The sequence below is a fragment of the Somniosus microcephalus genome, chromosome 5, assembly GCF_052327205.1.
Source record: "Somniosus microcephalus isolate GS21.2 chromosome 5, FLI_Smic_1.0, whole genome shotgun sequence".
Taxonomy (NCBI): Eukaryota; Metazoa; Chordata; class Chondrichthyes; order Squaliformes; family Somniosidae; genus Somniosus; species Somniosus microcephalus.
The window spans coordinates 121,854,251-121,869,188 of NC_140991.1; the positions used below are offsets into that span (position 1 = coordinate 121,854,251).

General features: G+C 44.8%; 1 protein-coding gene across 1 annotated transcript in view; it reads right to left on the reverse strand.

The window, feature by feature from the left end:
* LOC147117285 (ATP-binding cassette sub-family A member 13-like) overlaps window positions 1-14,938 on the reverse strand; it is a 250,509-nt gene that overhangs the window by 221,914 nt on the left and 13,657 nt on the right. Inside the window, exons 6-8 of the mRNA XM_085988134.1 lie at window positions 14,200-14,321; window positions 8,569-8,757; window positions 4,098-4,274 (exon numbers count right to left, since the gene is read on the reverse strand). Of these exons, the coding sequence (XP_085844260.1) occupies window positions 4,098-4,274; window positions 8,569-8,757; window positions 14,200-14,321 (488 nt within the window). The remainder of the gene's footprint in view (window positions 1-4,097; window positions 4,275-8,568; window positions 8,758-14,199; window positions 14,322-14,938) is intronic.

Here is a 14,938-nt window from a genome sequence, read left to right on the forward strand (position 1 = left end):
GACAACTGGATTCAGGAGGTAAATGCCTTTATACCTACCTCCTGGATCCAGGGTCCCTGCCTAATCCAACCACCACGATCGGGGCCCCCCCCCCATCCACAAGGCCTCCGATCACCTCCCCAGGCATCGCCCACCTCCCTGCCCAGCGATGATGCTCAGGCCAGCCATGATCCTCGGGTGGCTGACCACGATCTTCCCTTCACATCCCCCCCCACCCCCATCATCCAGCCCCGATCTTCTCTCCTCCCCCAATCCATTTAATCGCCCGGCCCAACCCCCGATCCTGTACCCCCCCACACCCTGATCCATTTAATTGTCCGGCCCCCACGCAAATCCTCCCTCCCTCCTCTGTGCAGCCAAAGGTCTGCCCACCCGCAGCCAGCCAGCCTCTCAAACTGACTGGCTGCGGGCGGGAAACCGAGACCTCACATGCAAATCAAGCTCTGACGTTAAAGTCAGCAGGACCTGCTGGAAGTGCAGCCTCCCGGGTTTCCCGATCACCTTGGAGCCCCCTGCCCCCAGCCCGCCTTCCTCTACAAAATTCCAGCCTATATCTTTAGTCATCCAGGGAGCTCCAGCTTTGGATGCCCTTCTTTTTCCCCTCATGGGAATTTGTCTACTCTGTACCAAACCATCTTCTCTTTAAAGGTCTCCCATTGCTCATTTACTGGTTTACCTGCCAATCTTGGATTCCAATCCACCTGGGCCAGATCCCTTTACAATTCCAGTTGAATATTTTGCACATCCGAGTCATCCTTGTTCTTTTCCATAACTACTATAAACCTAATGATATTGTGATCACTGTTGCCCAAATGCTCCACACACGCTCCACATGCCCCACTTCATTCCCCAGAACTAGATTCAGCACTGCTTCCATCCTTGTTGAGCTGGAAATATAGAGGGAATTTTAACACCCAAAAATGGGTGGATTTGGTTCGGGTGAGATGTGAACATTTTAAAATCTCAAACCTGAACCCAACCTGTCTCCAAGCATTTTTAACGGAGGCGGGACATGCAACGGGCAACCTACTCGCTCACAGACCACCCCCACCCCACCCCACCCCGCAATCGGAACACGTTAAAACTGCACAGCGTGCAAGGAAACTGTGGCCGCGAAATTCAGCTCCATTGCTCCTGTCGTTAGCACCTCTGGGGATTGCTAATGGGGTGCAAAGGGCTTAATGCCCGGGGGGGAAGCTAGCACCCCCCTAGAAATTCAGCGGGGCATTGCTGAGGCGCTAGCCGATAGCGCCGTGCCCCGCCTGTAATGAACGAGCCGCTGTGCTGCCAGCAATGATGTCATCGGCATGCAACGCTTCCCCTTAGTGCCCTGCCGTGGCCCCTTCGGCTGCGCCCTGCGAGGCTGTCACGGGTGATGTCAGCACCAGCCTCGCGGGTCACGCACTGGGCCGCACTCCACTGGCGGGGCGGTATTTTAAGGTGAGGTGCAGCTTCGACCCGTGCCGTCATTTTCATCTTTTGGCCGACCTCCAGGTTGGTCCTCCGTGGCAGCCCTTGGCGTGGTCCTGGCCGCCATCGCGCAGCCCGGCACTGCGTCTCAGTGCTGAGCTGCGGCCACGGCACCACACCGCCTTGGTGGAAGGCCCTGCAGAGCTTGCAGCATCCCTCCCCTTTAACGTAAGGGGAGGGGTGGTAAAACGCGTCACCGCTACGCAGAGCAGCCGCGTAGCACTCCGGCGTTACCGCGCTTTGCGCCTCCGACACTGCCTTGAGAGGAAGTGGAGCGCCCGAGATAGCGCTCCACTTCCTCTCCAGGGTGCTAAATCGAATTTAGCGGCCGGGGCGGTACTTCCGCGATGGCCGCTAATTCTCCGGAGCTAATTTGGTTACCACCCCCAAACGGGGCGTAACCGGATTTCGCGCCCCCAGACTCTTGGGTTTCCTGACCAAAATTCCTCCCCCAGCGCATGAAACCCTCCCCAGTAAATATCAGGGCCATACTGATCAAGAAAGTTCTCTTGTACACCATTTCAGGAATTCCGTCCCCTCTTTGCCCTTTTACACTGTTATTTTCCCAGTCTATATTAGGATAATTGAAGTCCCCCATTATCACTACTCTAAAGTTCTTGCACATTTCTGCAATTCGTCTGATAATTTGCTCCTCCACCTCCTTCCCACTACAGTATTTGATGGACTATAGTAACACCCAGCAGTAAATTGGCTCCTCTATTGTTCCTTAGTTCTAAACAAATAGATTCTGTCTTTGAACCTACATCAGAATGCTGTTCATAGACTACTGCTCAGCATTCAACACTATCGTCCCCAACAAGCTGGCCACCAAACTCCACACTCTTGGCCTGAACACTTCCCTCTGCAACTGGACCCTGGACTTCCTAACAAACAGACCCCAGTCTGTCAAATTAGGTAACCACACCTCCCCCTCCCTGACCCTAAACACGGGGGCCCCACAAGGATGTGTGCTGAGCCCCCTCCGCTACTCCCTCTTCACCCACGACTGTGTGGCTGTTCATGGTTCCAACACCATCATCAAGTTTGCGGATGATACCACGGTAGTAGGCCAGATCACCAACAACGATGAGTCACCCTACAGGGAGGAGGTCCAGCATCTCGTGAAGTGGTGCGCCGATAACAACCTGGCCCTTAACATCAAGAAAACCAAAGAAATCATTGTGGACTTCAGGAAGTCTAAAGGCGGATGTCACACCCCCATCCACATCCATGGGGCTGTGGTGGAAAGGGTGGACAGCTTTAAGTTCCTCGGAGTCCACAGCACGGAAGACCTCTCCTGGTCCCTCAATACCTCCTCTCTGGTGAAGAAGGCCCAGCAGCGCCTATATTTCCTAAGGAGGCTGAAGGGATGTAACCTGTCACCCCTGATCCTCTCTAACTTTTACCGCTGCACAATAGAGAGCATCCTGACGAACTGTATCACAGTATGGTATGGCAGCTGTAGCTACTATGACCGGAAAGCCCTGCAGCGGGTAGTCAAAACTGCCCAACGCATTACCAGCACCCGGCTACCGACCATAGAGCACATATACCAGAAACGCTGTTTACGGAGGTCACGGACCATCATCAAAGACCCTACCCACCCCAGCCACAGTCTGTTCACCCTCCTGCCATCTGGGAGACGCTACAGATGCATTCGCACCCAAACGACCAGATTTAGGAACAGCTTCTTTCCCAGGGCTGTCATCCTACTGAACTCCACAAATAAACTATAAAGCCTGCACATCTGCCAATGCACTTTATTATGGTTATGTTTATGTTAATGTATTACAAGCCAAATGAATGTTGAATGTTTAAATGTCTTAATCTAAATGTACACTCTCGGGAGCCGCAAGCCTACATTTCGTTGTACTGCACTTGTGCACTAACAATGACAGTAAAGTTGATTATGATTATGATATCATTCCTTTCTAGCGCTGTAACAGTATCTTTGATCAATACTGCCACGCCCCCTCCTTTTTTTCCTTCCTTATCTTTCCTGAATACATTGTAGCCAGGAATATTAAGTGCCCATTCCTCCCCTTGTTTGAGCCAGGTCTCCATTATTGTCGCTGTATCATAATCCCATGTAGCAAAATGTGCCTGAAGCTCACTAACTTGATTTACCATGGTCCGGGCATTTACGCACATGCATTTTAAACCCCCCTGCCTCACATTTCCACAGTGCATGAGCTGAAAACAAACACAATTCCACAAGAGACTGGAATTCCCCAGGACCTTTGGGCAGTCTAAAAGTTAATAGATCTATTCCAATAAGAGCAAGCTACTCATTAATCATCAGTTTTATTATTTTTATATGTCTGTTGGCATAGCAACAAGGACAGCAAATTTCTCACAAATTCGACTCTATTGATCACCCCAAACCTGTATATTAATTTCACTAAAAATGCAACATCACCACTTAAACTAGTGACACGGAAACTAAAATATAAGAATGGGAAGGACACAGAGCACCTGATGGTTATCATACTCACCATTCACTAGAATAAGAAAGGAAATGTAGTTTCTCATTTTTCAAAGTTATTAAATGGCACCCAGCTAGTAATTCAAACTTTGGAAGGTCTAACGTAATCTTTTGAAAAAGATAAAAGTAAAACTCTTATTACCTCATTGAATTCAAAAATAGACGAAAGATCCATGCTCCTGACGATATGCAAAAGTTCAGGAATGAGCTCCACGATTTGTAGTGATTTAGAGGTGAAAGAAGTGAGGCCAGCGAACACCTCCAGGATATTCTGCATCATCTGATTTGCCTGAGGGGGGATCACCATTGGTAGAAGTGCCTGGTAACAGCACAGAATGAAAACATTTTACTGAAGTACACTTTGAAATTCTTTAGCAATTAAAGCTAGACACAGCACTGCAGCTAAAGAGAGAATGGCATATTTGATATTATGTGTGTCATACGTGTGCCACGTGTCATATATATAGGGCTGGATTTTCATTGGGCTGTGGAGTCGGGATTGGAGGCGTGTGGGGGTTTAAAATCCCGAAATCAGGGGTCCCGACCCCAACCCGCCTCCATGCCAGTTTCAAAGGAGGCGGGTACCCGCCCCGCACTGGGACCCGCCTCCCCGAGGCGGGAAGGGGATTAGTGCCAATTAACTGCCTGTTAACAGGTAGTTAACAGGCAGTTTTTAGCCTAATCCCCATTTTCATTGTTGAAATGTGGGATTCCCGATGGCTCCAAACCACGCCAAGTTAGCGAGGCGGGCCGTCGGGATGAAGGGCTTGGAGGGGTCGAGATGTCCGGTGTTCAGGTGAGTGATGGGTGCATGAGTGCAGAGGTAAGTGTGCTTGGTCTGTGTAAAGTGTTTAAAGAAGTTCTGCTAACCTTTACTTACCTTTACAGCCTTCTTTCCTTCAGGTCTCGGGAGTCCTTCATCTCACCGGCACAGAAAGCAGAATGGCCGCTAGCTGTCAAAATCTGCAGCCTCTGCTTTCTGTTCCAGGGCGTTCTCTAAATCATCCTGAGAGGAAGGAATTACCCTGGAGTACAGATTGTCAGTGTTTGACAACTTCAAAGGTCTTGACAGATGAAATTTCAATCTGTGACATCACCTGTTGCTGGGTGGCCCTTAATTAGCCTGCTGAGCCTGCTGGGCGGGCTCAACAAGGTCAATCAAGTCAAAATCGCGTGGGTTGGCTAGAACTCGATGGAGGCGGGACTACAATCCCAAAAGTTATAGTCCCGCCTCCTCAATGAAAATCCAGCCCATAGTGTGCAAACAAATGGAGATGTACACATTTCTATACCCAGCAGAAATTGGAGTTTCTTACAATAACCTAGGTAGTTCTGGGCTAAGTGATCATACCTGGAGCAGTGTTGGACTCGTGTGATCAGACCTGGAGTAGTTCTGGGTCAGATCATCAAACCTGGAGCAGTTCTAGGTCAAATCATCAAACCTGGAGCAGATCTGAGCCAAGTAATCAGTCCAGGAGTAAGGCTGGACCAGGTGATCACACCAGGAGTCACAAGATCAGACCAGAAGTGGTGTTGGACATGATCAGACCAAGTGGTTAGGTCTGGAGTGATAGTGGTATTCTTCTTATTAGCTTGTGCAGCAGAATAAGCCTGTTCAATATATTATAAGGGGTTTGAATGCTTTCAATGACAGTAATTGTTTTACAGATTCATCAGCATATTACAGACTTAAACAGGCACAATGGGCTGAATAGCCTCCTTCTGTGCTGTAAGATTCTATGATTCTATGCTCGAACCACATGGTGTTAATTGTGACAATACAGTATATTCAATTTTATTTTTCTATTTCTGAGCTTTGCTGGTTATCGTTTTATCTTCCGCTGCCATTGTTGAACATTGCCACACCTATCAGGTCCCTCTCCTTCACACTGATTGACAGGATCTGTGGCTCCAGCTCTTGCCTTCTGCCCCCATAGCTGTGATTTGCTGAGCAGGGGCCTACCTTTCTCCCACTAAGCCTTTTTGGCATTTCACCTTGTTTCTTATATTCCTGACATCCTGTTTTCATATACAGGCACTACCCTCCTTTTGAGCTACCAAATTTTGCTTTCTAAGTTGATATTACAGGGCAGGTTTGGAAGGAGGGTGGAAGGATTTAGAACAATGTGGTTCTAAGTCCAGAGATTACTTTTGCTGATATGTTTTACATGACATTCCTATTTTAGCAGTGGTGTTAACCCATTTAAAATAATTGGTCTGACACCTAAATAGAATAAGCAGAATGTCACCTATGCACGCTTTAAACTCTCATCTGCTAATATCACCAAAAGTAACTTCTGGAACTATAGTTCTCTGTCTTAAAACATGCATTTATGAAGCAAAAAATAAGGGCGGATATTCAGTATCTTGTATAATGACAAATCGTGTGATGCACGAAGCTACTGAATAACATTATTGAAATGTTGGCCCTGATATTAACGGGAGTCAGGGAGGGAGCGGGGGCACGTGTTTAGGGGGGTGGGGAAACCCGGAAATGCTGGGAACGTGGAGGTCCTGCTGAATTTATCTACAAGACCTCATTGTCATTTTTTTACTCCATTTCCCACCCGGCAGACGGTCAGATTGACAGGCTGCCCAGCTGCCAGGCGGGAAAGCCAGCGGTAGAAGGCCACAGCTGGGACCACTGGGCATGCTCCTCGGAAACATTGTGGGTTGGTGGGGGACACGGACTGGCAATCGGGAAGGAGGGGGGGCCGACAAAGATGGCGGGGTTGGTGGGGGAAGACCGCAGCAGAAAATTTGCTTGATGGGCTGAGGGAAGCACTCCTGCTCCTTCTGGCCCACAAGCTGTACTCTTAAAAAAAAACACTTAACTGCTAGATCTGGCTGCTCCCACCTCCCTTTAGCTGCCAGGTTTCCTGAGCGCTGGGAATCCTGGCTGACAGCGTTAAATTCAAAATGGCTGCCAAAAGCTGAGGAACAGAGCATCATTAACATTTTATAATCATGGGCCCGCCTCTCAAGATCAGGTTAATTGAAACTCTCCGCGATTAAAACGGAAGTCGGCACATTCGCACCAGGTTGGGCTCAGGTTACACATATTTGCCGATTTAACTCCCCCCCCCACCCCCGGCCCCCTCCCACCCGTTGTGGCAGGGGGAAATTGAAATTCCCTCCGTTATGTCCCTTGGGTATTTTGGTATTTTGAGGTAATCAAGGATAATTCACACAGCAAGTAAATAGACGCCACTGTGTAACTGGTGTCACTTCACATTATAATTCTAAAACATTTCTTGCTGGAAATTGTTAGACAATGATTCAAGGGATTTTGTTCATTTGCAATCTATTACTCCTGTTGTTTTAGCAGGTTTGCTTTTTGCTGCTATTTTAACAGCTTACTTTAGTGGTTTTCACCACTTTTGAAGAACAATGAAATGCCCTTTTATTTCCCTTTAATAATTCTATATAACCTGTATTTTTGAGGTCCTTCAAGTATCATTATCACATCATTTTATTGCTACTTGCTTTACACATCTTTGTTAGTGTTGGAGATCAAAACTGTTCCCATTTCAGACACCCACAGCATGATTTTAACTCTCCTCGATCAGTGGGAAAGCAGTGGGGGAGCAGTTAAAATGATCTGCAATTTTAATGTCGCTAATTTTGGTGGCCGGTGAGGTCCCCGCCAGACTCCAGCAGGAGCCTCATTATTAAATGTAAATCGAGGTCCTATAACGTACATGGGACCCCGATGCAATTTTAATCCACTCCAGAGTGGGACCCTCACTGCAACTACCCCTCATGGTGAACCAGTTAAGAAGCCCGTGAGACTTGCTTGGGTAAATTATAATAACTTTCTTTCGTGGGACCAGGAAGAGCACAAGTGCGAGCCGCCACCCCGACTTACTTTGTTCCCAGTAGCCTTCTGCTAGTTTTTGTCCTCACCTGCCAGCCAGGTGTCATTTTCCCATTCCCCAGCTTCCCACCAGGAGTCAAATTTTGCCCCTCAGTGTCAGTATCAAACAGACCCTGATGCACAGCCAAGCTCTTTCCACTCTGCCCCAACAAAATGTCTCAGCCTCAACCTCAGAACATCACTCCATACTGCACCTTGTGACATATTTTCTATTCACCCATACCAGCCATGCTCTTCACTCTGCGTGAGATTACCAATTAGCGCCAAATTTTGGACAGTTTTGTGCTGTAGGCCCATGTGCATTAGGAACTGGATTGAGATTGCCCAAACTCATTTTACACAGGATCTATACAGGCAACAGAAGGTTTGGACTAGATTCAAATGCAAGACCCAGAGGTGAAAAGACCAGTGTCTAACCTACTGATCCACCTAATTCCCCTTTTACAGATCTTTAAAACAGAACAATATTTAAAATCTGCCAGAAAATGCAGATGCAAGGGTTGGCTTGGTTTTCTGGTTGGCTGTATGCAAGGCTCCATGGTCAGAAATGCCAGGGCTTCGCAAAATTTACCCTGTGTAACCAGAATATACTTTCTACTGTACAGAGAAGCCAGAAGTGAAGGGAAGTGCAAGGTAGCTTATAATTCCTGCACAGAGATGGCAAAAGGGAGAGAGAATGATAGGAAGAACAGAAAACAGAAACAAAAATAATTACATGAAATGTCTTTTGCTTTACCTTATAAATGATGCACCTCACATCCATGTTCTGGCTGACTGTTAAAATGAGTTCATAACATTGCAAGGGAGTCAAGGAACACAGTTCTGCAGTCACAGATGAAATACTTATGTTGTCTGAAAATGACAGCATTAGAGCCAGGCTTTTCTCATCACACCTGTCTACCGTGGCAAGAGCGCCAAGAATTAACTGCAGAAAGAAACATCCATCAGCTCCATCAACACAAATAATTGACGAATATCTGATATTGGTGATAATATAACTGAGTGTTACAAAATAAAATGACTTTAGCAACTCTGGATACCTTTATCATCCTCAATGTTTGATGGAATTAGTATTAGGATTGTTAAAACATTTTAGTACTGGGAAATTGAAATTCTTCTGATAATGATACAAAATTGCTCAATATGAACTCCATAGGCAAAAGGTGGAGCAAGCCCTGGACTCTCAGATATCACCAGAGTCCTACATTATTTATTTGCAGACCTACAGTTGCATTAGTAAGTGAACGATAATGTTCTTGCCTTTTGACTCTAACATTCTCAGTTGCTTGTGTATTTTTTGCAGCTAATTTTAGGATAATGGATGAACCCTAGTGTTGCCTCTGTTGACTCAGAAGAATCTACATTTGGCCCAATTTAGATGAGTTTGTATTCAAAATCTATTTTTTAACAATTTGGATTCCCATCACGTTTTATTCGAAGGCTCCCGGCCAGTGATTCATCAGCTATAGGTCGCTCTAAGTTTGTAGTTTGAACCAGGACCTTCTCAGAGTTATAATGCAAACATTTCATCTTAAGCCTAATCATCAGTCTAAGAGAATCTCTGTTCAGAATGCTGATGTTTGAACTGAAGACTATTAAAGTTACTGTACATTATGGAAGAACACATCCCCCAACCTGAAAAGTAGCCCCATGCACTTCTTGACTTTAAAAACAAAATTGTCAAAGTTCTCATACTGAAATCAAAATAAAATTGTCTTGTCAAAGTGCATATGTTTATTTCAAAAAAGACAAACCCATTTAATGCATATTGTACTTTACCTGGCCTTAACAGCCAAGATAACTACATCAGTCCACAGAATCTTTATCATTATCATCTGTCATTTTAAGGGCTTTGCAACATTGGTTCTGTCTTGCACTATCCTATATACTAATGTGATATCTCTGGCACTAATCCCTGAAGTTATCTGACATAAGAGGACCATCTCCTCTTGTGTTACACATAGGTTATAGATCAGTTTTTGATTCTGTTTAGCAACTCCCTTTCAGATGGCAATTACATTCTACGTGTTACACATGCTAGTGAGTACAGGAATAGGAGGATAGAGCAGACAGGCGTTTCTGCGGCCGTAGACATAACTCCAGGATGGTAGGTTGCCTCCCTGGTGCCAGGGTCAAGGATGTCACTGAGCGGCTGCAGGACACTCTGAGGGGGGAGGGTGAACAGCCAGAGGTCGTTGTCCATATCGTTACCAACGACATAAGCAGAAAGAGTGATGAGGTCCTGCAGGCACAGTTTAGGGAGCTAGGAGAGAGATTAAAAAGCAGGACCTCAAAGGTAGTAATCTCCGGATTACTCCCAGTGCCACGTGCTAGTGAGTACAGGAATAGGAGGATAGAACAGATGAATGCGTGGCTGGAGAGATGGTGCAGGAGGGAGGGCTTTAGATTCCTGAGGCATTGGAACCGTTTCTGGGGAAGGTGGGACCTGTACAAGCCGGATGGGTTACATCTCAACAGAGTCGGGACCAATATTCTCATGGGGAGGTTTGTTAGTGATGTTGGGGAGGGTTTAAACTAGCTTGGCAGGGGGATGGGCACCAGCATATAGGAGTAGAAAAGGGGAATAAGGTGTATAAAAGAGTGATTGTGTGGGATAGTACTAGAGAAGATAGTACTAGAGAAGGCGGTACTAGTACTGTATTAGATAGGAGCAGACTAAGAAAGACTACGAAAAATTCAAAAATGGGTTTAGAATGCATGTACGTAAACGCACAAAGTGTAGTGAATAAGGTTGGTGAGCTACAAGCACAATTAGCCGTGTGGCAATATGATGTGGCAATAACGGAAACGTGGCTTAAAAATGGTGAGGACTGGGCACTTAATATTCAAGCGTACAAGGTGTTCAGAAAAGATAGGGAAGCAAAAAAGGGAGGAGGGGTAGCAGTGTTGGAAAGGGAGGATGTTCTTGAGGGGACAAGGACAGAATCCATTTAGTTAGAGTTGAGGAGCAAAAAGGGTATGATCACGCTATTGGGGGTATTCTATAGGCCTCCAAATAGTGAGAGGGAGGCAGAGGAGCAAATCTGCAGGGAAATCGCAGAGATATGCAAGAGCTATAGAGTGGTTATATTGGGAACTTTAATTACCAAATATCAACTGGGATAATGCTAGGGTAAAGGGAAAGGAGGGGGAGGAATTTCTAAAATGTGTTCAGGAGAATTTCCTTGACCAATATGTTGTTGGCCCAACTAGGAAGGAGGCATTGCTGGATCTGGTACTGGAGAATGAGGTGGGCCAGGTCGACCAAGTGTCTGTGGGAGAACACTTGGGTACGAGTGATTATCGTATCATAAGATTTAGAGGAACTTCTAAACTGGAATAGGGCGAACTTCAATGGGATGCGAAAGGATCTAGCCAGGGCAAAATGGAACCAAAGTCTGACAGGAAAAACTGTAATGGAACAATGGGTGATCTTTAAGGAGGAGATGTTCCAAGTACAGGCTGGGTACATTCCAACAAGAGGGAAGGGTAAGGGAACCAAAGCAAGGGCTCCCTGGATGACGAGGGAGATTGAGAAGATGATGAAACAAAAAAAAGAGGGTGCATGATGCATGTTAGGTGAATTCTTCAAGGGAGAACCAGACCAAATACAATAAGTTGAGAGGGGTTGTGAAGATGAAATTAAGATTGGCAAAGAGAGAATATGAGAGTAGAATGGCAATTAACATAAAAGGGAACCCAAAAATCTTCTACTGGCAGAGCAGGTGATATATGCTTAGAGGTGCAGGGCAAGGCTAGAATACCCAATGAGTACTTTGTATCAGTATTTACTAAGGAGGTGGATGCTGACAAAATATCGGTAGAAGTGGACAAGGTAGAAGCAATGGAAGGGGTGAAAATTGATAGACAGGATGTACTAGAAAGGCTGGGTATGCTCAGAGTGGACAAACCGCCTGGTCCAGATGGCTGGCATCCCAGGTTGCTAAGGGAATTGGGGGAGGAGATCGCGGAAGGGCTTGCCATAATTTTCCAATCTTCCCTAGATGCGGGGGAGGTGCCTGAGGATTGGAAAGTGGAAAGTTGCCACCATTGTTCAAGAAAAGGTGTAAGGACAATCCTAGTAACTACAGGCCGGTCAGTTTAACATCAGTGGTGGGTAAAGTTTTAGAAACAATAATGAAGGAAAAAATTAGCGGGTACTTGGGGAGGTTTAAGCTAATGAAGGAGAGCCAACACGGGTTTGTAAAAGGCAGATCGTGTTTGACTAATCTAATTGAATTTTTTGATGAAGTAACAGAGAGGATTGATGAAGGGAATGCAATGGATGTTGTCGACATGGATTTTCGGAAGGCATTTGACAAAGTACCACATAGATGGCTGGTTAACAAAATTGAGGCTCATGGAATAGGTGGGTCAGTGGCAGCTTGGATAAGGAACTGGCTTAAGGACAGAAAACAGTGAGTTGTGGTAAATGGCTGTTTTTCAGACTGGAGGATGGTAGACAGTGGTGTTCCCCAAGGGTCAGTGCTGGGGCCACTGCTTTTTTTGATATATATATATATAGATATAAATGACCTGGATATTGGAATACAGAGTAGAAGTTCTAAATTTGCAGATGACACCAACCTTGGGGGTGTGGCAAACAGTGAGGATGATACCAATCGACTGCAACAGGACATAGAAAGGCTAGCAGAATGGGCAGACAAGTGGCAGATGGAATTTAATACAGAGAAGTGTGAGGTGATGCAATTTGGCAGAAGGAACAGGGAGAGGCAATATACACTTAATGGCACAGTTTTAAAGAGTGTGTAGGGACAGAGGGACCTGGGAGTTAATTTACATAGGTCCCCGAAGGTGGCAGGACATATTGAGAGAGTGGTTAACAAAGCGTCTGGGATCTTGGGCTTCATAAATAGAGGTATTGAGTATAAAAGTAGAGAAGTTATGCTGAACCTTTATAAAGCGGGGGTTAGGCCACAACTGGAGTATTGCGTCCAGTTCTAGTCACCACACTTTAGGAAGAATGTGAAGGCACCTGAGATGGTGCAGAGGAGATTTACCAGAATGGTTCTGGGGATGGGGGATTTTAGTTACAAGGACAGGTTGGAGAAGCTGGATTTGATTTCATTAGAGCAAATGAGATTGCGGGGTGATTTGATAGAGGTGTACAAGATTATGACGGGTTTGGATAGACTAGACGGGGAAAGGCTGTTCCCACTAGTTGATGGTACAAGGACTAGGGGACACAGATTTAAGGTTTTGGGCAAGAGATACAGGGGGGATGTGAGGAAAAACATTTTTACGCAGCGAGTGGTGAGGACCTGGAACTCACTGCCGACAGAAATGGTGGAAGCGGACACGCTTAATGTTTTCAAGGGGAGACTGGATAGGCACTCGAGGGAAATAAACTTGCAGGACTTCGGGGATAGAGCGGGGGAATGGGACTAACTGGATTGCTCTACAGAGAGCCGGCACGGACTTGATGGGCCGAACGGCCTCCTTCTGTGCCATTATGACTCTATGACATTTCATTATGCAATATACATCCTGTCTTATTTTTCTATATATTGAAGTCAATAGAAAGGAAAATTAGGCAGGGTATACAATGGGTGGCCGAATCACTACTGCCCATTTTGCAACCCCACTGAAGTTGAATTTCACCCCCATAGTAACTTGTTCCCTTGGTTGCACTCAAAGAGTCAATTAAGTTTGCACGGGGAAGTTTTCTACTGCCCACTATTTATAGTGAAATCATAATGTGTTTATAAAGAATACATTTACAAATTCAGCACATGTAATCAACAGAGACTTTCTCAGTACTGTTAATGACCACCACAGACGATGATCATATTATCAGAATGGTATTCTGCCAAATATTAATCCTAGGCTACATGCAGCCTTATAATGCTGAGTTCTACCTTCAACTGTTTCATTCAGGTTTTCTGATCCTGTATATGTTTTAATATAAACCATAATGAGTATTTGTACATATTTCTAGCTCTCAAATTACTTTTGTAATTTGTTAAAATTTATAAAGGTTAGCGCCCATAAATTATGCATTGAGATACTGTAGTAACTTAAAACGTTTGGAATTCTGCATCACACTACTTTAACAGAGGCACTGACCTGTTTAAAATAAACGTGTCAATGCTTCCACTAGAATTGTGGACAGAAGAATTTAAGATCAAAGCATTTGTACACTAGTATCTCATGGAGTAGTTTCAGGGTCTATTGTGTATAGGTAGATGTCAATGTGAGGTAGTAAAATGCCAGCCTATTATCTACAAAGATGAAAAGATTTCCTTCTTATTTTACACGATTTGATTGCCAAACTTTCTTATACTTAACCAGTTATTTCCAGTTAAAAAGCAGTAGCTGAATCCAATCTACCAATTCTTGAAGTTACCTTTGAGGTAGTGATGTTTGCCTTCAGTAATACATCAATGGCTTCAGGTGAGAGTCTGCTGTTCTGCTGCAACTGCATTTTCAAAGTAGTGGTGTTTTGCACACAGCTCTCTATTGGTAAACCTATTCAAAACAATCAAATTCAAAATTAATTAATCTTATATGAGATTAAAAATAAGATAAATCATGTAAAAAATAGACATATATAAAAGTGGTGCTGGACAAAAGGTCCTAGAGCCAAAAAAGAAATGACAAGTCCAATAGAATTCACATACTACTGGACCAAAGTGCCATCCTTCTCAACAATACCCATTATGTGCTTTATAGACTTCCACTGGTTAATCGGGATTTAATATTCATAAGCAGTAAGAACTGTGATCTTCTAATGCTATTAACTACTTCAAGATTTATTTTATTTTAAGAAAGCATTAGCCATGGTTTAACCATGAATATCTAACAATTATACCTATGGTCCAGTCCATTAAACTACTAATATACAGAAAGTAAAATGAAAAAAAATTGAAAATATAATCAAATCTGCATAAAAGGCTGAAAAAGAAACAAAGGGATTAATGTTGCTGAAGTATAGTGGAAGTGAGTTGTCAATGGTTGGAAATACAACAGTGAGACAGTCGAAGGGACAAAAATGTCTCATTTTGTGTAATTTTGAGTAGGATTTTGCACCCATTAGCAGCACATTTCCTTTAACCATCCAGATAATTCTCTTATACCCTCTTTAG